This window comes from Pavona decussata, unplaced genomic scaffold (assembly GCF_977016875.1).
Source record: "Pavona decussata unplaced genomic scaffold, jaPavDecu1.1 SCAFFOLD_40, whole genome shotgun sequence".
Classification (NCBI taxonomy): Eukaryota; Metazoa; Cnidaria; class Anthozoa; order Scleractinia; family Agariciidae; genus Pavona; species Pavona decussata.
In genome coordinates, this window is record NW_028145462.1 from 1,742,501 (window position 1) to 1,767,500 (window position 25,000).

The 25,000-nt window shown below is 40.1% G+C and overlaps 3 protein-coding genes, 3 long non-coding RNA genes and 1 pseudogene across 8 annotated transcripts in view; 3 read left to right on the top strand and 4 right to left on the bottom strand.

The window, feature by feature from the left end:
• Positions 1-294, top strand: part of LOC146483137 (uncharacterized) — a 411-nt gene extending 117 nt beyond the window's left edge. The window contains exon 1 of the mRNA XM_085106259.1: positions 1-294. This exon is cut by the window's left edge and continues 117 nt beyond it. Coding sequence (XP_084962385.1) covers positions 1-294 — 294 coding nt within the window.
• LOC146483136 (cyclic GMP-AMP synthase-like receptor 2) overlaps positions 1-3,459 on the bottom strand; it is a 10,074-nt pseudogene extending 6,615 nt beyond the window's left edge. The window contains exon 1 of the transcript XR_014863900.1: positions 1,710-3,459. The product of XR_014863900.1 is annotated as a cyclic GMP-AMP synthase-like receptor 2 (transcript). The remainder of the gene's footprint in view (positions 1-1,709) is intronic.
• The window catches only part of LOC146483135 (uncharacterized), a 20,059-nt gene extending 15,727 nt beyond the window's left edge, over positions 1-4,332 (top strand). Inside the window, exon 7 of the mRNA XM_085106186.1 lies at positions 4,283-4,332. Within this exon, the coding sequence (XP_084962312.1) occupies positions 4,283-4,332 (50 nt within the window). The remainder of the gene's footprint in view (positions 1-4,282) is intronic.
• Positions 586-1,599, bottom strand: LOC146483138 (uncharacterized). Its single transcript, XR_014863895.1, has 2 exons — positions 1,212-1,599; positions 586-782 (listed from the first exon to the last, which is right to left on the bottom strand). It is a non-coding gene; the product is annotated as an uncharacterized LOC146483138 (long non-coding RNA).
• Positions 4,333-9,782: 5,450 nt separating the features above from the next.
• Positions 9,783-11,129, bottom strand: LOC146483139 (uncharacterized). The gene is made up of 3 exons (XR_014863901.1): positions 10,975-11,129; positions 10,197-10,306; positions 9,783-9,885 (listed from the first exon to the last, which is right to left on the bottom strand). It is a non-coding gene; the product is annotated as an uncharacterized LOC146483139 (long non-coding RNA).
• A 6,879-nt stretch (positions 11,130-18,008) lies between these two features.
• On the bottom strand, positions 18,009-21,277 carry LOC146483140 (uncharacterized). Its single transcript, XR_014863974.1, has 3 exons — positions 21,183-21,277; positions 20,876-20,977; positions 18,009-18,729 (listed from the first exon to the last, which is right to left on the bottom strand). It is a non-coding gene; the product is annotated as an uncharacterized LOC146483140 (long non-coding RNA).
• A 2,257-nt stretch (positions 21,278-23,534) lies between these two features.
• The window catches only part of LOC146483141 (uncharacterized), a 9,427-nt gene continuing 7,961 nt past the window's right edge, over positions 23,535-25,000 (top strand). For both annotated transcript variants that reach the window (XM_085106233.1, XM_085106234.1), the window contains exon 1: positions 23,535-23,644. The gene's annotated coding sequence lies outside the window, so the exon portion shown is untranslated. The remainder of the gene's footprint in view (positions 23,645-25,000) is intronic.

Here is a 25,000-nt window from a genome sequence, read left to right on the forward strand (position 1 = left end):
CACCTAAAGAGGTACCATCCACCTCCGGCTACACACACCTCGGAAGTGGAGGACCCACCTTCAAAGATCACGGCTGCATCAACACAACCAGCAGAAGGAGCGGGAAAGGACTCTGAGGAGCCGCCCATACAACCACCCCAGCAAGTTTCAGCAGATATCTCTACTCCGCCTTCGAGTCCCACAGTACCAGTACCAGCACCCGTGAAAGACCCACCTGCAGGAGTAGCCGCAGCGACTAGGAGCAGACGTCAGATTAAGTTACCTGCTCGTTTCAAGGACTTTAAGATGACCTAGTTTTACTCGTTTTGCTTTGTTGCAACTCAGGAACTTTGAACTTTTGCCCATTTTTCTGCCATTGTTGATTGGGCTCACAGTTTTCTTAATGCATTGTTGTGTTTATTACTTAGAAGGACATTTTTGAGACCATTACTCGTATCTTCATTGTAGCATAAGTTCTATCTTTATTTTCTTTTCTTTACAAAAGGAAGGGTGTAACGTCACGTGATAGTTGTTATCCAATAGGATGCGAGATTTTGCATGTGCTCGCCATCTTGTACAGGAGTTCTAAGTGATCCGTCTCATGGATTAAAATATCACTTGTTTACATTTACAAGAACTCTGTTTGTTGCTGTACAAAGCCACAACGTTACAGCCAAGATTTAAGTAGTGCAAAACTACCAACTGGCGAGCTTGTTCACCAGGGCACTCAGAAAAGCCCTCATGGAGCTTGGCGTGTAAAACTTGCTGCCTTTTCTTGTGCTCTTCTCCTGATAACACTCGTCCTGTTAATTAAAGATAAAATCTGACTTGTAAAAGCAAATTATCTGAAAAAGATGGGATCATTAGAGTACAAAGAGAGAGAATTAACCAAGAGATGGGACAAACAGGAACCAATGTCTGCCATAATTTTTATGATGACAAATATATTTATATTTTATTATTAGCCAAAAACATCAAAGAATGAAAAAGTACTAGAACCACTTCACTTACCTTCTTCAAAACGCTTCGATTTGGGTTGTATAGAATCTTTTGAGGACGGTATAAGGTCATGCTTTCCAGGCCTCCCCCTCGAGTTTTCGCTTTCATGTCGATCATCAAACACCAGCGAACGGGCGCTTTTAAGTGAACGGGCTACAAATTAAAAGATATAGGTGTTAAAAGCAATCGTCACGTACATGTATTACAAACGGCAAATCACGAACAATACCCACCGCCATTTTCCAGATCTTCCCCAAGAAAATCTTCCAGCGATAGAAGCGCTCCATCCTCTGCCATAGTTCGCGCCACAATAGATTTTCAGGGTACGACCACCCAGACCCTTCTCTCCATCTGTTTTCCAATTCCCAGATAATTTCCCGCCATTGTTGGTGTAAACAATAAGCCCGCTGCCGTGAAGTTCCCGGATCGCTGACCGGCCGGGAAGGCTGAGCAGATTATTTCGAACACAGCGACAGAATGGCACTCACAATCCATGTGGTGCCAGTAAAGACATCCACGTACCTCCCAAAAATAATGTTTCGACAGAGAACATTGATACAATCGCGTAAAAGCAATTTGACGAGAAACCGAACAAGATTTGCCAGGCGTCTCCCTTCGTCAATGCATGGGTGCCAAAACGCCACGCGCACCGTGCTAAATCAATCCCACAACGCCACACGAACAGCACACGATCAAGGAGCGACGCCTGGGGACGAGGCAGATCATCATCAGTGTGGAACTGGGGTCCATTCTTCCATTTCTTTACCACAAAATCGTAAATGACATCACTTTAGGCCTCGTGCATTCGCGCAGCCCTGAACAGCGTCTCCTTGAAGGCGGGGTTGCAAAGGTAAGATTGAAGCTCCAGAGAATTCATTTCAAAGCCAGGGTGAAGATGTGTGGGATGAAGAGCCCAGAAAACGTTAAATACTGCAAGAGCTACAGCGCTGCTCTCAGTCACTTTCAAGTGATCCAGTGCTAAGTACTCTTCAAGAAGTGAAAGCAACAAATTTGCAGTAAGTGTCGCAAGTAAGAGTAAGAGTGCAAGTTGACAAGCGTGTCTTCACTTTGAGCTGCTTGGTGAAGAAGACGGGCCTTGTTTAGCAGAGAACCGGCTTCCACACAAAACTTGTTGCTTAAAGTTCTGCTTTTCTCGTTTTTCAGGATGTAAGCTAAGGCCATCACAATAAAATTGTATTTGCAATTTAGAACAATGTTTGCAGAATCTTCCTTGAGTAGCTGAGCCAGTGGTGTATCAAATAAAACAGGAGGTGACTGATTCGTCTCGATGTAACGGCACAGAGATTGCGTTATCGTGTCACGTATTTCTCTAAGAGCGTGACATGCATTGAGAACATCTTCAGGAGAGCGGTGATCTATCATATTGTTCCGTGATATGAAAAAGTTTGGTAGAGATCCTTTGGAGTAGAATGCAATGAAAAAGTCCAAGAGTTCAAAAATGTTCTCTCCTAAATTATGCTCCCCCCAAGACTCGATTCCTTTCTTCTCAAGGAGCCAAAATAAACACGTTTTCAAGTGATATGAAGGGAACACATCAATTCCTTTTGCCTTCATTTCAGATTTGATTAACGTCTTCAGCACGGAATACGTTAGCTTTTGCTTCTCTGTTAGGGATCTTGCCAGCATTAATTCAGCAACAGAGAACGAAAATCTCCACTCGTATTCTCTCACGTCGCTGTTGTGTGACCCAACGGGAACCAGATGACAGCCTTGGGTTGATATGGTGGAAATAACCTCAGAACTTGGCCAGAGAGCTCTGTCTCGATGTAACCATTCTTCCGCTTGTGAAGGCCAAAAAGGACATCTCAGGCCGTAAACAAAGTCTCGATTTACTATGAATGTACCCCCGGCATAAGGAAGAGAGAACGAAGGGCCAGCGATTGAGCCCTCCTCGGTCGCCATCAGGGCCGCACGATTGAGTGGAATCAAATTTTGGCTTTCTTCAATGAATTTAGAGTTCTGAAGACAATGCTCTCGAACAGAAGCTGGGTCAATAGGCTGAGAAAGTTTCTTGTTCGCCAAATGCACATAACCCGCGTGTGAAGCGTCGTAAATATAAACAAAATTCTTTTCTTCCTCCACGCTCCGCGGAGAACTGTGTTCCATGCCTCCACGAGGAGAGTCTTGTTCGAATTTATCGCTTTCTTCTGTGTTTCTCTCTTCTGTCTTCTCATCATCGTGTACTTTTAAGTCCTTTCTAATGATCATGTGATCGGCGTCAGTATTCCATGCTGTCTGTTTCTCCAGATGAGGAAGAGAAAGTCCTTCGACGGCACTTCCGGTATGGATGACTTCAACATCGGGATTCTCACGGCAGCATTGTTCCAAGTCTCGAGCAACACGGTTGATGTTTTCTTCCATGTCTTCTCTGAAAATATTGAAAAATCGCACCAAATCGAGCGTCAAACTCAAATACACTGATTCATCCATGTTAAGTTCTTTGAACTATCGTTCGCTGCCTATTTTGTCTGGTTCGCAAGGCTCGATTCACTGCTGTATGATGGAAAGGATTTGGCCTTTAGCAGGCGTTCCAGATCCCATGCCCATTGTCCGCTAGTGTCACGTAATTTCAGCGTCACGTCAACCGCTGCGTACAAGGGCAAAATTAAGACTAATTTTTTTCAATATGAATTGCACACCTAAAATCTTTCGCCTATCCAGTTTTGTCTTGTGTCCACGATCTGGGCGTTCATGCGTGTTGTCTGGCCAGGGACATTTGCACCACTTGGCGACCGTTTGCTCCTTTGGTATAAATATCATGTTGCTTAAACTGACACAAAAAGTAAAAGAGAAACTGTAAGGAAGAGATACAGTGTAAGCCAACGTGACGTTACGGCGAGGGGCAATTTTATCTGCCCAAACTACAGTATTTTATATACTGGTTCTTTTTCATTGGGAATGATCGCACCTAGCATATGATTATTAATAGCTCTTTTAAAAGCGGACTTATCTTGCTGTTCTAAAAGATCAAAGATGCTGACTGTTTAAGAGGTAAAATAACGCTTCTTTGTTTTAGAGCAGTCATTTTGAACCCTGGCCTGGGTAAGACTAGCCGTACCAGGTGGAATACTACACCCCCTTTTTTATATAACTGACTTTTTATTTGGGGGCTAAAGCTAAATGTTATTTTTTTTGGCAATTTGAATTGAGGGTGAAAAGTTTATAAGATGTTCTTAAGTTACCTGTTATAGTATTTCAATAAATCAATGCGTACATGACCTATTATATACCATACCTATATTGACTGAAGTTTAACATGTATTACTTTTTTCCGTATTTACAGCCAGTCCACCTTGGGAGATCAAAGACCCGTGGAAACATTATAACAAGTAAGGCAAGGTGCGCGAGGGACATTTCGTGACAATTTCAAACCTGTTTTAACCGGGGAGTTGATTTGTGTGCCTCAGTGTAGGGTTGAGTTTAATATATTTTCACTTTGAAACGTTTATGGTTTATTACTGTTCCCTCTGTTTGGTTCTGTCGACTTGGTATATTGGGAGTAGACCCGTTCCAACCTCGTCCCGCGTCTTCGCGATTTCTAAAATAGCGGTACGTAAGCTTTTTCAGGGATCAATTATGGCACACAGGCATATCTGGTGTCGAAAAATGGGCGAAGTGTTTCACATCACAAAATATTCCACGATTAATGGAATATCCCGCAGCCTGTGTGACAGAGTATTTTCCGTGCTGCCATTTTGAATATCGCGAAGACCCTGGAGACGAGGTTGGATCCGTGATCAGAACACGATTCAGATCGAGCGTATGCGCAGGGCTTGTGCTTAGAAATTTACGGCAACTTGGGCTGATTTCCGTGAAAGGGTGGAGAGGGTGGAGAGTTCAGGCTTGACGTTAAAATAAAAAAAAGAGCTAAAACCAAACTAATGGTCCACGAGCTTCTATTCGGGGAGTGGTTTATATACTCAGGGAAGGCTGTTGAGTCGGCTTTTTAAAGGGGTAATTTTTCTTTTCTTGGGGGGAGGAGATGGTTATTTATTTTCGGAGGGGCTTATGTTTGGAATTTTACGGTGATATGTTCTGAAACGTTTTTTTTATTTCCGATTACAGAGTGATGCGCACATAAGGCGGATAAAAAAGATGCTACCGGGCTCCTGCATATGGTGTCAACATAGTCTTTCTAGGATCGGTTCAAACAAAATTTTCTGGATGTAATGGCATAATATTATAATTATAGCTGATATCTATCAGTATGTATAACTTACTGGTTTATGTAGCCATCAATCAGGGGAAAATAAAAATAAAACCTGCAATGTATTTTGTCGACCAGTGTGATGAATTTGATTGGAGGGCAAAGTGTTACGCAACTACAGTATATCAAGTAATGTATTACAGCTGAATTTGAGGCCGCGACGTTAAAAAGGGAAAAATTAAAAAGCGAAGGTGCGAAAAAAGGCCAGCTAGCATTTTCGGGAAGCCAACAGCTCGTAAATTCGGGGAATAAGATTTTGTTCTCTAAAATTTTCGGCAATTTTAATTTTCAACTAAAGAATCCGAATAGATCAAATCGTGTTAGCTTACTTTAAAAGGCCATGAAATGATGTAGGAATGCACTAAACAACATTTTAACTTCTTTTCTTTAATTTTGTCTTTGGATGCCCCCGATCACACCCACGTAAATAACATCCCTGTATTTAGAAAATCAAAGCATTAGAAGGAAACAAAATAGAACACACTACTTTAAATTCTGCCAATTTTATTGTACAACAGTAGCATGTGACACAGTTAAGTTGCGAAGAAAACTTAAGTACGTGTACAATAGTGCTAAAGTCTTTAAGTTAAGGCACAACTAGTCTGCCAAAGCCTATCAACCAATTCTACAGAGAAAGTTGGCCGTTGCTACCAATAATGGATTTTTTACTTTCTGAAGCATTTTTCAGTCACTTGGAACACCAAGAAACCGTCCTGTATTAGTAGGTTATTGCGACATTTAATTAGTGTGGTTATAAGTTTGTTAGCATCAGGTAGATTTCAGATGTTCCAAGTGCAGCCAAACTGAGTAATTTCTCGCCTCGTGTTTAAAAAAATATTACTCAATGTGAAATTTTAAAGAAGAAAAAGAGAACCAAATGATTTATCAATCTTCCTTTGCTTTTAGAAAATGTTGACACATGTTTAAAATAATCCTAAGTTTTTTTCTGTCATTCAGTGAAAAATAATTCAATATAAGGCACTAAATTGCAATTATAAATCAATAAAAAACATACACTGCCAACTAAAAGTATAGTTAAAAACGAACAGTACAGCTCTAACAAGAACAAACACTAAAAATCTGCGTGTTATGGAACTCTTACAGAAGCAATGAGATTGAAGAGCTTTTTGGCAAACTGCTAGAATCAGTTGTCGCATTAATTTCTACTCGGTATAAATTATGCGTCACATGCAGTTGCGTCAAATATGATTCAGTTTAAATACGAATTTGAACCTGCAGTCTATTCGATTCTGGACCCGTCACTGTTCAAACTCAAGAGATATTACTTTGATGTTTCTGTTGTTATATGTTGGGTTAATTTACCACGATTGATCAATTTCCAGTTTTTGCGGGATTTGAATTACACTCGACACGACAGAGAAGTGACGTAAATATTTGGTCTCGTACTTTTAATATTTGTACGATTCGAGGGCCACTCTGCGTCCGCAACTTTGTTTACAGTACTGATACAGTTCTATGTCATCCACGGTACATCGGTACATTGATCGGGATTTTATTAATTTACTGCTTTTGTTGTGCATAAGAACTAGAAACAAATTTCAAGCTAATTATTATTACAGCAATGCTAAAAAATACCGTAATACCGTTATTTTATTTTATTGTCACAAGTGTTGGTGTTGAAAATCTAAATGCTATTTCAGAAAAAAATAATAGGAGAATAGTTGTTTTTGTAATATACTTAAATAGTGGATACTAAGAAAATTACCAGGAGAAAACTAAAGGCAACGAACCAACAAACAAACGATTTGCTTTCTTACTCTTTTGAAAAACCTGTATCCTGTGGTGAGTATACTACGAAAACGTATCGCTATAACTTGACCTTTTCTTTTTGTCTTGGGCCGAAATATGTTTCTTTGCGTTTGCCAATTCTTCATCCGAAATCCGTCACTACATTAGGTTGCTTGCTAAACACAAAATTTTCCAATTCGATAAATTTAAACCTAGCTGTAAATGAGAGCCTTTGAAGTCTTTTAACCCTGTTACTCCCACACTAAAACATCAAATCTTTTGTGGTTCCACTTTTTTGTTCTTATAAGTAAAGGTTTGGTTATACATAGACAAGTAAAAATAAACGATAAAACCGAACAACGTTTCGGGGTCGTCATGACGCATTTATTTCTATCACTCCGAACTTGATAATGGCGTCATGACGACCCCGAAGCGTTGTTCGGTTGAATCGTTTATTTTTACTTTTTTGTTCACGGATGAAAAGACGGTTGAGTGACCATTCTAGTTCAATTACTTTGCACAATACTGTTTGTTCTTCAATAACTTTGATTTAGAATTAATTTTTTTTACTGAATTTCGATTTTAAACTCGACGTGTGAGAGAAATAACTAATTATTATTAGTGCCTATATGCGAGTGACCACACTCTTTCCAGAAGACCACAGCAGTGAAATACAAACAGACTACAAATCTTTGAAACGTGATTTAAAGGAATGACCATTCTTGCACAATCAGCCCAAACAACCTTTCTGAAACAGTTAAGTGAAACAATATCGATACTCAAACAATTACCAATGAAAGTAATTTGCGACCCGTCACGGATTTTTTTTTTTTTTTTTCATTTTTTAACTCAAGGAGATGTCAAGAGGCCTGTGGAGTACCCGGGTATATTTCAAATGGTAAAAACCCATGAAGAATGAATCATGAAAGATCAAAGGGATGACTCTTTCTCAATTAAATTTGGAGGTTTCGACACAGTTGTGAATCAACGAGAGTATAACACGAAATAAATTAATTGAAAGGCTGTCAGTGCAAAAAGTTCCAATCTATTTATATATATTAAATACATGACCAGTTCAAAGCTAGGACATTTTGCACTCAGCTCTCTCAATTGTGAGATTATACTAGCCCCTCCCCCTCAATTTGTTTAATAGAACAAAAATTTGTGCTCGCTCGCTCGCAGGCTAGTCATCCCTCTGCCTTGTAGGTGGGGTGGGACTGGCGACGATGTATGACCTCATGAACCCTAAAACATAGCTAGCCCAAGGATGTCATGAAATAATGACCTCATGTTCATACTATTGTTCATGATTATGACCACATTAGTGGGGAGGTTGGTAGGGGGGGTTGTTTCTAAAATGTTCTTAATTGTGATGGAGGCGGTGGGGGGAGGGAGGGGTGTTGGGAGGGGAAGGTAGGGAAAAGGGCAACGAGAATTTGACATGATTTCTTCGGAAAAGGCCTCGTTGGCAACTCCTTGAGTATTAGGCCAATGTGCTTTTTTCGCATCAATCGTTTTAACAAGAGTCCTCAAGTTGCTCAGGCTGATTCGTGTACGAAGAAGAGAACCTTGAAGCGAAATGTTCTCATACTCGGGCTGTCCGAGAAATGAGGTGATTCGTGAAAGTTCTAGAAAGAGACTCACTCACAGAACCCTTTTGGGAGAAAAAAGTTTTTAAGTTACTATACATTAGTTTATCTTAAGCTGCAAAACAGCCGCTTCGAATTCTTAAAAGGACAAGCAAATCACTGAAGGTTCAAGCACGAGGCGCAAAGCGCCGAAACTGCATTGTTGCCCGCGAGCCTTTTAACTCACTCCAAACCGTTCGTCCGCAGTGCGTTTCGTACAGGCGAAACTAACAACTGTTTTGCAGCTTAAGCTCATCTTTACTAGTTGGGGTATTTATTCCGACAGCTTGATCTTCTCCTCTCACTTGCTATGAACGGCAAGTTGATCCACAATAATCTGACGACTTGACTCCGTTGACTTGTCCCTTGTACACTTTCGAGCCATGTTCTATCCAAAAAGAAAAAACCCAAAACAAGAAACGTTAAGTTAATTTACGATATCTGAATTACTACAACACTTTCGCTTTGGCAATTAAAATTACGTTTCCAGCCTTTACTGACTCTCAGTTAGTGTTACCCCTACCCCTTTTCGCTTGTAGTTGAAGAAAGTCAACAAATAGGTCTCGAAAACCTTCCTGTTCGTGGCTTCTCTTAGTAAGCTATTTCTGTCTATTAACTTGGGTGGATTCCCTCCTTTCCTTACAATAAAGGTTTTACTATACGATTATATACGCTTCTTTCTATTAATCATGCATCATGGAAGCCTGTTGGTCAATGACGTCTTTTTTTGTAAGACACTGGTTGTCTTGACAATCCATCGATTAATTGAAAGGAGAAATTGGAAGTTGGACATTCATAGAAATGTAATTGCTTACCTCTCGAACAACACATAACACAGGTTCTGTACTTCAGTTCTGAATGCTTCCAGTGATGGTATGGATTGGATCACTTGTAAGGAAATACATTTTGTGGTGTTGGCTACTTCAATCTGTAAGGAAGTAAAAAAGTAAGGAAATCAGCGAATGTGTTGGGAGATCCACGCTGCTAACCTTATTCTCATATTTCTGAATGAAAAGAGAACAACGAACACAGTGACTACAACAGAGTGAGGTCACCGTTTAACAACTTGTACAAGAAACGCTTGCAATCCCGCGGTTAGTAATAATACAGCTATCCTTGGTGGTTGCAAGAACAATGATTGGTTATATTACTTATAAAAATGTCTAAATCAAAACGAAAAATATGGTATCGCAACGCACCTTCTGGAACCGACACATGCTTTAATTTTTACACGTTGTGGATGGCTGTGATGGTGCACGTGTATCGTGGAGACACTGATACAACAGGCGATGATAGGTTCTTCTACAGGGAATTAAACAGAAACAAATCAGCTAATGTTCTTAGAGATCAACACTACTGAAGCCACTTCCCCTTTTCTAACGCATGAAAAAACTGTAAATTTTTACCCAATCAACAACTTTTCGTTGCGATTTCATGACTGAAGCATATTTGTGAATTTACAATTTAAGTTTGCAGTATTTTTACTCCTCCTTTACGAGAAACAAGATTATGTCAAACGTGATTTCTTTTAAAATTCGTTGGCACACGTTATCACACTTTGGTGGACAGGGTTGCGGCTTGCATATCAGTTACAAAAGCATAAAAAAACTTACTAACCTAAGCGTGAAATACTGAGAGTGACAACCAGAGATGGCAAAGAGTCGATCACCAGCAGGACAGGTACTGCGCTTCTTGAAGTCGGGAACAACATCTGGCTCAGAACCTGAAATGTTCAGAAAAGTAAATTAATTGTGAGTTTTCCGGCCCTTTTTAGTGTTTTCCGCAGTATCTTGCCGCTCTGCGCAAGGGTCAATAACTGCATCATCAGGGCGTGAACTTAAGTTTCTAAATGGCATTACCCCAAGAGCTAGCAGGTCAGTGCTAAAATAGGAAAAAATACTTGTCAAACACTGAGAAAAACTGAAGCTGTACTACAGGAAAACACTCTAGAGTTTTATCGCCATGTACACGTAAAAAATCTAAATACGTTGATCAGCTAGTGTCGAGGAATTGTACTCTCTACACCAAGCAAGCTAATTTAGACTCACTCCACCCAAATAATCGGAAACAAATCAGTAATCTATATTTCATGTAAGGTGGTTTTAAAAAAGCCACAAGCAGGCCTAACATAAAGTAAGAGACCTGGATACTTAATATCCAGACCAAGGGGTTGAACTAGTGGCTACCGAGAAACAACTTCGGCTAGCGGTCAGAGCGGGACTTAACTCGCGAACTCCAGAATTTGAGGCCGGCGCTCTAACCACTCGGTCACACCACCTCCACGGCGATAAATTTAAAATTAACTTAAAAACCACGTCAACTGTTCAAGGTTTGGGAGAGGAAACGACATAAACAGGTGCACGACTGGGTGTCATGTTTTAAATTACTAACCTTTACACGCTTATGAAGCTCTTGATTAGTGAGCAAACTGACGACAGTGGGAAACAATTGTAACAGCATAGCAGGCACTGTCATGTCACGAAGTCACATCATGTCAAGCAGCCACATTATGTCACGCAGCTACATCACGTCACGCAGCCTCATCGTGTCATTCTTGACCTGAAAAATGTTCAAAATAGAAAACTCAGAGTGGTTGTCAATCAACTGACGTAAGCCCATACCATACTGCCGGCCAAATTACTACAAAGTTGTGGCTTAATTCTAATTGGCTGAAAACAGCAGCGAGCGCAAATATTACTTTCCACTCTCAATTCAATGACTTAGCTATCTACTGATTGTCTTGCATGTGAGGCCAATTCATACTGTGATGAACATAGTCGCAGCTGATGCTGCACAAAATTACTCACCACGTGGAGCAGACAGCAGAAACAGCAACATCGGGTTCAGTGGACTGTGGGAACTGGGCACGTCCTAAGTGCTGTTGTCATCCTTTCAGGTGGATCCTATGGACAGCAGTCTGCTGATATGACGGCCATGCTTCTGAGTCAACACTGATATGATGGGGACGTTGATACACGTGCAGGCAGTCATGTATACAGGACATAGGACTGGCTTAACATCATGATACGGGGACGGCGGAATTCTAAGAAGCTGCTTCAGCTTTCTGATGATGATGATAGTAATGATGATGATGCACAGGTACACGACTCCTACAACTTTCTGAACAAATTTTAACTCAAAAAGTTTAGTATCTGTGAAAAGGTAAAGAACTCAAACCAACTGAAAAACTGAACTGCTTCGAGTGCTTCTAAGCGTTTTAGCATTGATACGGGACGGGACGGGACATCCATACACCGGCAGGCAGTCATCAATAGGAACCTCAGCATCATGAGATGGTAACTAAGAGTCTGTCTTGTTCAGCTCTAGGAGGGCGACAGGACATGGCATCCGCAACAACCTAGTAAAATTGTAACTCAAAATATTCACAGATTAGTAGCCAGCTGGAGAAAGTGAAATATAAGTGACATATACTGAGTTGATAGGCTGTGATACAGTACATTGCAGCAAAAATAGAAACAATGTATCCCCACCCAAAAAGAATTTTTTTCTGGTATTAGTTATTTTAAGAGGTTGAGTTTCAAGTTTGAGTTAAGTTCGAGGTCGATTCATAATATTATAGAGTTTATGGTTAATTATTGATTTTAGTGTTTAGAGTTTAAGGTTTATTTTAGTTTGAAAACCTAACCTAATTTTATAGTATTTTATCCCGAAAGCTTACCTAAATTTAGTGTATTTAAACCTAGACACTGATTTTTAGTATTTAAAGTCTAGCACCGTTTTTACTTAATGCAAGCCTAAGCTCCTTTGGCATTATGGATAATGTTTAGCGGCATATACGAAGCACTATTATTTATTTAGGTATAATTTCATACACTGCACCTAAAAGTGAAAATTTTTCCTCGAACTCAAACTCAAACTCAAACTCAAACTCCCGCATGTAAATAATTGCTGTTAACCAGTTCCCCGCAACAATTATTTCTTGTTTCTTTGATTTAGACAAAGCGTTAAACACCGATCTCAGTGGCCGTATATCCTATCGAGACGAAATTTATTTCAGGCTTGTTCTGACGTGTGATAACGCATGACAATTACGGATGAACAGTAGAAAATTTCACGGGTACCACAATTAAAGTACGTTTGGCCTGTTATTTTTGCCTCACCTCTTCTGAAAGTCCACTGCTATATGTCTGCGGGCTGACAGTCAGCTAGAATTGTGGCTAAAACACCACGATCCCACGAAACGGCCTCCAGCTGTTCAGAGGACTGGCAGGAATGTGTCTCAGTATCGAAGACGATGACACTGTCTGAAACGTCCTGAAAAATTCTGGTCAAAATTACACTTTGTAAAAAAGCAATTGTAATAGTGAAACAACTAGAAGCAGATTAAATCAATTCTCTGTTTTACTTATACTGCTTTTGGTGTCCTACTAGAAAAATTAGTTGTTTAACTGACGGAAACTACATATAAGGTATACAGGTTGGAATCCTGCCCCAGTTTCCAGCCGGAACTTTTAACCTGTCTGACCAAGCGTGCTGAACCTGTTTGCAGAAGCTCGATTTGAATCTAATGAGGCCTCAGACATTGTTCTAATCTTTGATCCCTTCAAATGCCTTAAATATGAACCCAACACTATGTAAGTAGAAAGGTAAATTAGACCCACAAAGGTCAACTGGGTTTGAATCTTATTTGATTGAAGCCACGGAACCTGGTGTGCGCTTTTCATCTTGTTAAGCTGTCTTACCTGTACCCGTCTTAACACAAATGGAAGAAAAGTGAACCAGTTACCATATTAATGATTACTTGGAAGTCAATCCAGTCTGATTGAGGCTTCACGGATCTTTCTCGAGCTGTCGATCTACCTGCTTTCAGTTCAACGTCAAACGTAACCCAGCACAATTAGTACAAAAAAGAACCACTACCAGCGGCCAATTTAGTTTGAATTTCATTTGGTTTGTTTTTGGTTTTTCTAACCTGCTGACCTGCTCCAAACATCTCAGTTGAGTAGCATAACACAATTTATCACTACCACAGTGGTCAGTTGGGTTTGAATCCCATTGTACTGAAGCTTCAGAAAATGTTTTGAGATTTCGAGCCAAGCTATTCTAATATCTTGCATGGAACACTGAACATTATCACGGCAGAACATTGTGTTGGAAGACAATTAAGCCAACTGTCTGTGTTCTTGAGATAACAGCTTCTTAGAGTTTCTACAAAGTACTAAACAGTTGTTGAGAATATAAACTGGATTCCAAGAACGGGCACTCGTCATCCATTCCTTGTCATTTATTCCGGTTTAATGATCGAATCTGAAAACCGCAAGTCTGCCCACCATATACTTACAGTTTTGTGTACATGCTCCAAAGCCATCTGAGCAGCGGTTAGCCTTCAGTTGATGAAAAGCGGTTCAAGAAAGTGGCTGTTGAAAAACATCTTGCACGGAATAGAAACTGAAATAGTACAGAGTATCATTTGTTAAAACGACGATAAAAAATAAAATGTGCTCTTACCTCTCGCGTTCGATGCCATGGATCTTGACGTAGCTTAACTTGAGTGTGTGTTATGCACAGCAAACTGACAAAGACTTGTGAATTCTCTGTCTTAGGATTCAATAAGGAACACAGACGGTGGCACGCAATGGAAGACCTTCACCATTGGACATCTGTTACGTCTCAACTGTATTCTCCGGTCGGAGGAACTCAAGGATCCTTCTGAATGCCGTTAGTGGACTTAATGCCTCTTGATTTCGCATTCCGAAAAAAAAGTTATGCCGGATGAAGAAGAAGAAAAAGGAAAATTCTCTGGACGTCTTCAGAAGCTTCTGATCGCCGTAAGTGGATTTGGTGCGTCTTGATTTCGCATTCCGAAAAAAAAGTTACACCGGACGAAGAAGAAAAAAAAGGAAAATTCTTTGGACGTCTTCCGAAGCTTCTGATCACGGTAAGTGAACTTGATGGGTCTTGATTTCGGACTCCAAAAAAAGTCACGCCGGATGGATCGAGAAGAAAAAAAGAAATTCCAGATGTCTTCGGAGGTTTCAGCTAGTGGAGAGGAATCCGAAGTACTCTGAAGTGTCCAAATCCAGATGATTTGAATTTTCGGCCTGAAACTAAAACGTTAGTTGCCTAATAAACCACACAAGAACACGAATGAAACGCGCATACAGCCTGTTATTTGTTTTTTTTATTTTAAGAAATGAAGTGCCATTTTATGGCTTTTACATTCATGCGACTTTTCCTGTAAAAAGTCGCAAATCAAAGTGCATCCATTGAATGTCGTAGCTGTTGTCGCAGAAAAAGACGTTGACTCTTGTAAAAAAAATTCGTCGTTTTTTGCCTGAAACCGAATCAAATGCATCCATTGAATGTCGTAGCTGTTGTCGCCGAAAAGAACGTTGACTGTGTTTGAAGAAAAAAAAATCGTCGTTTGCTTCCCGAAACCAAATCAAAGGCATCTATTGAATGTCGCAGCTATTGTCGACGAAAAAGACGTTGACTTTTTCTGAAGAAAAAAAAATCGTCATTTGTTTCCTGAAACCGAATCATTTGGTTAGTATTGTTCCTGAAATAAAATAGCTGTGTTAGTACTGTTTAGTTAAGTGGTCGCAGTTAAAGAATAAAGACACAAGACGCAAAATAAAGACACAAGACACAGTTTTTTGTTTTATTTCCCTACTCGTACAAGCTACATTATAAGTTTCCTGAAACCGAATCATTTGGTTAGTATTGTTTCTGAAATAAAATAGCTGCGTTAGCGCTGTTTAGTTAAGTAGTCGCAGTTAAAGAATAAAGACACAAGACGCAAAATAAAGACAAAAGACACAGTTTTTTTGTTTTATTTCCCTAGGTGTACTAGTTACATAGTTTCCTGAAACCGAAACATTTGGTTAGTATTGTTCCTGAAATAAAATCGCTCTGTTAGTACTCTTTAGTTAAGTAGTCGCAGTTTAAGAATAAAGACACAAGACACAGTTTTTAAGCTTTATTTCCCTACGTTTATTAGTTACATAATTTCTTAAAGTAATGTTAATTACTGAAGCCACAGGACCTAAATTAAACATGCGACCGGGCGCGCTCCTACATGAAAAATTTGGCGTCCAGGAAAACCGAAGAGTGCTCCTGTGTCCGTAAAACTCGACACTCCGAGTAAACGGAACACTCCAGGGCCCCTGGACGTTACGCAGGGATCAGCTGTGGCTTGGTATCGATAAAATTAATACCAAGCTTGCGCGTGCAGCACAGGAACTGTGCCGAAGCTGTAACCCGAATTGACCGGAATCGTGACGAAAAGCCGAAAAAAAAAAAAAAAAAAGGCCGAATGAGAGCGAAGTTCAAATCGAAATCCGGACCGACCTTTAACGGAAGATAACATCATTTCCAACCAATGCTTTCTACGGCGATTCGGGAGTACTATTCGGTAACACGGGCGATTTGTTTTCAGCAATGATTGGGAACTGCTGTTATCTTCCGGCGTGATACAGCTTCGTGGCGGTATCACGTGGTTAACCCACGTACCTCATGCCAGAGTGCATGATTGGCTGCTTCTCCTCCATGGTTGTGTTGCAATCTCCTGTCGTAGTTGGAGCGAAGGCGGGCGATGTTAGGCTTGAATGGACGACAAGTCTTACCTGGCACGGGTACCGGCCGGCCAATAGCACGTTTTCACGACCACGTCATCCGAATACAGCTACCGGGGTTCAATTTGTGTGACTGAATTTTTGAAGTTGTCTGAGGTTTTATCCCTCTTACGCTACGCAAATACGAAAGAAAACAGCCCTAAATTTTAATCGACTCATTGAAGCAATTTTCGGGTTAAAGATGAAATTGCAGTGGTCGTATCCAAATTACGTCATCGCGAAAACGCACTAGTCGTATAATACAGCAGATTTAACATGCGTTGCTGGGAGTTATCTTCCGTTAAGCCCCAAGCGAACAAATGTAATCCTCTTTAAAACCCCAATAAGCGCTAATAGTATGAGAATGTTTTCCTTTCCCCTGAATCTAGTTTTACTCGCAGATTTTCGCGCGCCAATTTCAAGCTTGTCCTGCAACGCAAGTTAAAACAGCCTGTGATTAATCTGTCATTATTATTCCTATATGCTATCTGCAATGTTTACACTCTTCTTTCTAATTCAAGAAACTATTTGCACGAGAAGGTATTTTGACTACACTTACTATAATCACTTCAGGATGGATGCGAGTATAACTGACGTCTTTTTCATTTCAAGCCAAACAGTCGGCCTTGCAAGGCAAAGGAAAATTTCATGTAGTGCGTTGTAGTCAAATACATTCATAGTGCAAAATATTTGATATTACCTTCTTCGGGTCCGGATCCTTGTCACGTCGTCTCCTTCCATCGCCGTCTTGGCAACTACCTCGTACCTCGTCTACTTTCACTGACTGCCTTAGCTACCTAAGCTTACCATTGCGCGAGATGATCTTTGGTCTTCTTTCTTCGACCGGCCGGCACCAAAGAAGTGCCAATACAGTGCCAGTGTAGTACCAGTGCTGGACCAGTGAAGTCTTTGAGGGACGTTTCGTGCTAAACCAGTCTCCATAGGTTGTGAAGACTACATACGCCTACGATTTGTAGACGATCTAAGTTCTCTCGCCCACAAGGTGCAATGCAGGCCTTTCTCATTTCCAGAGAAGACTCCTCTCACGAGGCAAGATCAACAAAGAAACAGATATACGTGAATTCGCTTGTGACGAATTGGCTTTCGTATTCGTCTCATTGCCCACGCTGCCAAAGCAAGAAAAGCCTTCCAAATGCCTGTCACTTTATAATCCTGAAACTACTTTATTATCTAAAATGATCTAGATCTTTGCTTCTTTACTAACTGTCAGGCTGCCCATGGTGCGGCTCCAGGTGCTGTGATGATTCTCCGTCGTAGATTAATCTCGAAGACTACGTACGTAAACAATCTAAAGTAAGGTCTGTGCATTGTCCCATGATGTTCCACTAACTATTATAACCCTATTCAGACCGGAGAAATAGGTGGGGGAGGGGAGCGCTTCCAGATGATGAAAAAACAGACGAAACAAGCATCAAGCCGGTCTGAATAGTGTTATGAAGTCACGAATTTCCTGAGAACTGATCTACGCTCGCAAAGTTGGCGCTAGGCTACCATCTTTGTTCGTTAAAATGTTCTGCATGCATCATTCTGAATCCGAGATCGATAATTTTCTTGGCCAATTACGAGGCGTCTAACAAAGACAATAGTCGTCCAAAACTGCGAGCCTGGCGAACTATCTACCTGTAACTAGAGAAACCATTAAACTTGTAAGGAGTGGCCAAATAAGGTCTCCCTACAACAGCTGAATGGCCTTGCGTATCCAGTTGACTAAATTTTACTCTTCAATTAAATAAAGTCTGGTTGAACCTTACGATGAAAAGCCTCACTTTTTACAGCGCTTAGACTGTCAAGAGAAGCGTGATAGATAAATTGAATTTCGCGCAACTAAGCGAGAGAACGCCACGAAGACGATGATGACGATGACGACGTGTTGCCGAGAACAGTCGACGTTGAAACCGATGAACTCGAGAAAAAATGTGCCGATCGAAAAAACATCGAACAAAAGACGAATAATTTGAAGAAAAAAAGTACGACTGAATGAAATCCGATACCTAGCCGAATAACCCAATCCACAGGGGTCTTCAGGGGAGGCGCGCGAACCATACCCAGGGGACCCATTAACTAATTAAACTACAGTTAAGTTAAGCCGAATGAGAAGTCCGCGGACTTCTGGCCGAACGTGTGTGTATAAAGTGTGTTTTGTAAGGTTCATCCAGAGCTCCTATTTAACCCCCATTCCCAACCCACAAGGAAAAGACTAACCAATGGGCTCCTGCCCATATTGAAGATGTTTTCTTTGCCTCGATTGGTTGAGGCGAGGCTGACGTTAGTCTGAAGTGACTGGTCGAACGACTGGCCAATAGGGAATCATGGTTTTTAGGCTGGGAACTTGGTGTGGGGGCTGTGGTTCAACAGCTGGCAATTGGGTGTACTATGGTACTGGATATGACCATTTGTGCGCCATGGGGTTGAGGCTGATCATAAGCGTGAAGACCATTACGTTTGCTGTGACGCTGGATGCATAGGAGCCACGGATATTCAGGATATTTCGCTGTAATGCTGGTTGGAGCGGCAATGTATTTTGTTTTGACGTCTGCTCAGGAGAACCGAACTAAAAATTAAAAGGAAAACATAATTTCAATATATCGTTACCACACCATCACCAAACAATCCAAAACAACCTACAATTAATATATTTAGGGTTTTAAAAGTTTTAAAATAGGAGGCTAAAAGCGCCGACTGAACGAGAACGCCACAAAACAATAGGTTTAATGAGCAAAAACAATCGCTCTGCACGTGCGTTTTTCATAATGGTATATTTCTTTGCTGTCCTCTGTAAAACAAGAACGTCAAATGACCAAATGCTAGGTTTTTTGGGGAACGTGAACACTCGATGTTGAGTTTTTCATTTTCTTTCTTAACTTGAACGCCACTCCTACCAATTTGGTTCCTGGATAGTTTGCCGTTTCTGTAGAAGTTGAACGAGTTGAAATAATCGCGAAGTAGCAGAAATGAAATAAAGTTATTTTTTCAGGTGACGTTTTCGTTGTCGTTGCTGTCGTCGCTGCTTAAGCTCCCTATAAGATGTGAGAGTCTTGAGCCTGCCCTGCGTTTCTTTATTATCCTTAAAACGTTTGGATAAGGCGCCATATTACTATTATTAAGTACGTAAATTATGATCATCCGGGTGAGTGTAGTCCTGAGAAGGACTGTTTGTGGTGACTTTGACTGACGTTTCGACAACCTGAGCGGAAGTCATCTTCAGAATCAAGTGAATTGTGGAACGTCAGTAGGTGGTATATACGTCTCTGGTCAACGAAGTCCAGATGTTATTGGTCGTTTGTCAGTAAGCCGTGATGTAATTGGCTGTGAAGACTGTAAAAAGTGATTGGTGCGTTTCGATCCGTCTTTTGTTGGTCAAAAAAGTCCGTGGGTCTATTGTTAGTAAAATGTCTATTGTTTGTCTGTTTCGTTGTTGTTGTCAATAAGTCGTTTGTATGGTGCAGGTAGTTGTAGGCAACGGTTGAGTGGCGTTTGTTTTAAGTTAGTAAACCAGCTTTCCAGAGTGAGTCGTTGATAGTAATTTGTACTGTAGGTAATGCACTTGGCAGAGTCCCAGTCGATTCTGTGGTTCGTTTGTAAGAGGGGCTCAGCAATGTCATTGTTGATATCACCATTTACAATATTACTATTATTATTATTATTATTATTATTATTATTATTGTTGTTGTTGTTGTTGTTGTTGTTGTTATTATTATTATTATTATTATTATTATTATTATTATCATTATTATTATTATAAGTAAAGGTTTGGTTATACATAGACAAGTAAAAATAAACGATAAAAGCGAACAACGTTTCGGGGTCGTCATGACGCTTTTATCAAGTTCGAAATGATAGAAATAAATGGCGACCCCAAAACGTTGTTCGGTTTTATCGTTTATTTTTACTTGTCTATTATTATTATTACTATTTAAATTGAAAATCGCCCTTAAAGAGGGCTACAGTGTTGTAATTAAGAATGGGCCGATAGCAGTTTTTTCAAATCGATCCGATACGAGTACGATATTTACCTTTTTTATATATCGATATCTATACCGTTATTATGACGTCATCATCCAAGACTTTTTCAGTGATGTTATCATCTACACTCGAAAAATACCCGTGATAATCTGTAAACTTAAACAAAAAGCACGCAGTCCTAGCCTTAGCAACAGTGTTTCAACTTTAATTTTGTGATACTTCGTTCGAGTTCAGTGCCACAGCACAAACACAAACGGAAAAATATGGTTTTTCAGCACTAAAATAGCCTTCAAATATTTAAGTGACCGGTCACGTGAGCAGTATCGAAAGAAATCGAAATAGCCGATATTTTTCGCAAGTATCGATATGGTGTCGATGATATCGAGTATCTGGTATCGATATGGGCCCACTCTTAGTTTTAATCAGTCCACAACAAACAAGATAATAATTTGAAAAAGGTTTTTGGACTCCTTTCCTAAATTGACGGGAAAGACTTCCGCTCAGCCCCATGCGTAATTATACATGCATCACTGTCATACTGAACCCTCTCACACAAAGAACGAGCATGAATAGAGTTTGAGTCGCAAAATGCATACATAATTAATGTCAAGGGCCGTGCGGAAATCTTACCCTAAACCGCTACATATTCTTATTTTTCAATTTTTTTGGGGACGTAAAGCAATAAAGACAAACACACTTTTTCATTTTGGGTGTGGAATTAGACCAAGACTTACCTTTAAATTTCTATGGCTTTAAAAGCAGCGTATTGTTGTGACTTGACAACGTAATTTGTACGGCAGCTTAAACTCGAAGTTTTTCTTTTGCTCTTGAAATTTCTGCAAAGAATAAGAAAGCTTTAATTTCAATGTACAACGGTCCACATTCGAATGTTGCAATCAGAAAATAAACTGAACAAACAGATTGGAGAAAATTTTAAATTCATATAAGCAAATCTAACAAGATTTATTTGACATGCATGCACGTGTGAAAGAATAAGTTCAAACGAACGCAATATGTTTAAACGTGAAAACTGCAACTAACCTGCTATAGTCCCCCACAATAGGCTTCAAATGTACTGCTGAATTCACGGTGCTTTACTGCTATTTCCGTTGATATTCCGGCGAACGAAGGCGGACATGTTTCTGTTCACTGCAGCTCGAGTTGTGTGTCAAAAAAAGTCAAATTTGAATAAATTAAAACGAACTTCAACGACGAGTTTGGAAAGCGCGCTACTTCATCCCACGTGCTTCATACTCTTCTCTGATTGGCTCATTGCATTGATTACTAGTAGCAACGCACGATATATCGCAACGCACTGCAATGGCTTTGCACGAACTGCACGTGAATTGTTGCTCATCATATCACCTATTCACTGAAATTAGCGCCCTTTTTAGAAAAAAAAAAAATGTTAATTTTAATAAAAAAAACTGTGTCGAGTTTGGACGAACAATCAGCCCTGCAAATTGTCTTGCATTATAATTTCGCACAAAATTGCGGCAAGAAAAAAATGACTATAGTGCAACATTTCCTGTGGTTTTTTCGTTACCACAAACAGGTGAAAAAAGACTGAGTTAACATAACAGCGCGATTAAAATTGGGCCAGATGCCTTTTTTCAAAATCCCGAAAACTGTGTGCAGAATGTTTCTCAACAAAATTTTCATTTTTAACGAATTTGAACGCTTAAGGCTGGTTTCCATATGATCGCGGATCGCAGATCACAGATCGCAATAAGGTCTGCGATCGTCTGCGATCATATGGAAACTACCTCTGCGATCGTCTGAGATCCTGCGATCGCGATCGCAGACGATCGCAGAAGATAGAACCATGTTCTATCTAAAGGCTGGTTTCCATATGATCGCAGACGATCGCAGACCTTATTGCGATCTGCGATCCGCGATCGTATGGAAACCAGCCTTTAGTTTAAAAATCGTAATAATATTACACTAGCCATTACCACCAAACAATAGGGCAAAAAGAACTGGAAAACACTCAACGGATCCGCCAAGTTTTCGGAACTTTCCAAAAGCTGCACCTTGATGCCAAATTATCATTAAATATATGGTTCCATGATCCGCTTGCCGTGAGTTTGGCCTCTTCTATCTAAGGCAAACCACTGTTTTCCTTTTTTAATCACTGGATATGCCATGAACGTCATGTGCAAAATTTACTGGCCTTGAAATTTTAGATTACGCGTAATTCGCCGAGGGAAACATTAAGGGTCTTGGGAAAACAAAACTCGCTGTTTCCCGTGGGGCCAGTAATTTTAATACCTTACGACTTTATTGCAAAATGTTACAAATCCCAACTGCAAATAAAAAAAATCTAAGTATCACAAATGTTAAAAATTTCGGTGAAAAACAGGAATACACCTTTTTTAATTGCTTTTACCGCGGTTTCAAGGTGCACGACTTGATCACGTGCGAGTCGAACGTTCAAGTTGCTGTTTCGCTGGGGAGTTGGTGAGTTTTGTTCGCCCTAGGGAGTTAGTGAGTTTTGACCCATGGCACGTGACACGTTGTCCTCCAATCGGAAAACGTGTTTGAGTTGGGAGGTGTAACAACAATGTTTAGTTCGTCAGTAGTCACGTCAATGCCCGGCGGAGGTACTTTATATCCTGGGAGGGGGGGAGGGGAGGGTGGGGGCTGTAAGATCTTAGCTCATTCAAACATTTCATGGCAACTAAAATGCCTGAGATTGAAGCCAGAAAAGTGAGAAAATAAGGTGGCCTGTCCCTCAATAAAATAAAGATTTTTTTCTTCCTCCGAGAACTGCGTTATTAATGCGGTATCACATTTAAAAGAACAAGTTAAACAATTAAGCACTTCATGAGAAGCGTAATGTGTAAGACAACGCTTCATTCTCTTCCTTTTATTTTCGCCCTCTCTCTTTCTTTCTTTTTTCTTTTTTTTTTTTTTTTTGTGGTCATGTAATTCCTTTGCATGCTATTCGAAAAACGACTTGTTTCAAAAGAGGTGCTTTGCATGCAATTTTGTGCTTAGAACAAAAATTAATTGATGCTTCTCGCAGAAGCATTCTGTTGTAACATTAATTATAATGTTGTTTCCAAATAAAGACCATAGGCTGGATTCACGAAGCACCCTTGATGAATCCTGAATATTGTTTTTTGACAATAGCCTATTGTTATGCCAACATCGGCCATTGTTAAGGAACAATACTTAGGTTATATCTTAACTTTTAAGAAGGCTTCGTCAATCGTGCCTCAGATATTTGAGAAAAAAGGAAGGAAATTTATGAATTTACAGCTGAAACGTTTCGTGCATTTAGTTCAGCAAACACTGAAATAATTGCATTGCCAACAAATTACCTAAGATAAATGTCGTAAATCTCCATATATTACGACGCCATGGAATTTTCCTTGTCTCAGAAAGAATGTTCTATGTTTGAAACGGTGTTCATTTCACTTTATCGCTCGGAACCGATGGCTTCTCCTTTGAGTAGCGCACCCTTATAAACCTCAGCTGAGCACACGAAGATAACACCGGTAAGCCCCAAGTGATTTTAAACGGCTCAATTCACGCTTGTTTTTGCTAAACAGAAATAGTACCATACAAACAATTGTTTTAAATTAGTGAGCGGAAAGTCACGCACGAATTAAAGGGTGGCTTAACGTCCTTGACAAATTATTTTAAGGAGGTTAGTTTCTAAAGAACCTATGTTGCTTCGTCGGTGTGGGCAGTAGAAACGAAAGCGTGGTTTAATGAACAGAGTTGATAAGGTAATCTTGCTCCCCTTAAAGAGTTTCAAGAGCTAACGCTTGAAACTTCCGCTCACGAAGCTCTTTACGGTCGCCAAATTACCTTATCAGCTGTGTTGATAAAGCCCAACGTTCGACAAATTATTATAGTCACGATTCTGTGCTCATGATATTGCACTGAAATCGAGTTACTTTTCTAGTAATTAAATGTATAAACAAAATTTATATATTTTTTTTCAAATTGGTTCAGCCTGCAACATGAATATCTCGAAACGGTTTTTGTCCATCAATACAGGTTCAATTTCCATTGACATTTTTGGCTACATTTTATAATTATATGTATACAGCTATTTCAATTTAAGTTGTCGGATCAAAGTATAAAGCTGTTATAAGACAAGACCTCAAGATTCTGTGGATTTTATTTATGAATAAGTTCATAAAAGTCAGCTATGCCTCGTCCGTCCAGTGTAGACATACGATGGTGAGCCATTTGGATGAAAGAAATGTTAGGATATCAAGTGGATGAGGTGGAAGCCTCTTTGAAGATGTCTTTAAGCTTTGATCCGACAACGTTAATTGAAATAGCTTCGTGAATAATTGCTATAAGTGAAAGCACACAAATATACACATTAAAGGGCGAGTTTTGACAATTCCTCTTTCCTAATGTAAACAAGGTTTTTAAGTGCACGGTTATTTTGTAAGTTGTATTCTGTAATGGGTATGCACACAATAAGTGACACTTCCTTGAATCCCTAACTCGGACAGAGATGTTAGATCCATGAGAATTACTGTATACCGACGACGGTATGTCAGCTCGCTGGTAGATCTCTTAAAAATAATACCACTGCATACAAGTGTTGTCATGAAATCTAGCTGTGATACCATTACCATAATAGAAACTGGACTGCATGTTCCAATTATGAATGAAATTGTTTTTTATCTTTTGGTTACAGCTAGAACACCACTAACTCACTCACGCACGCAATCACTCAATCACTCATTTACGCACGCACGTACTCACTCACGCACGCGCGCACACAATCACTCACTCACGCACGCACGCACGTACTCACTCACTCACCCACCCACCCACTCACTCACTCACTCACTCACTCACTCACTCACTCACTCACTCACTCACTC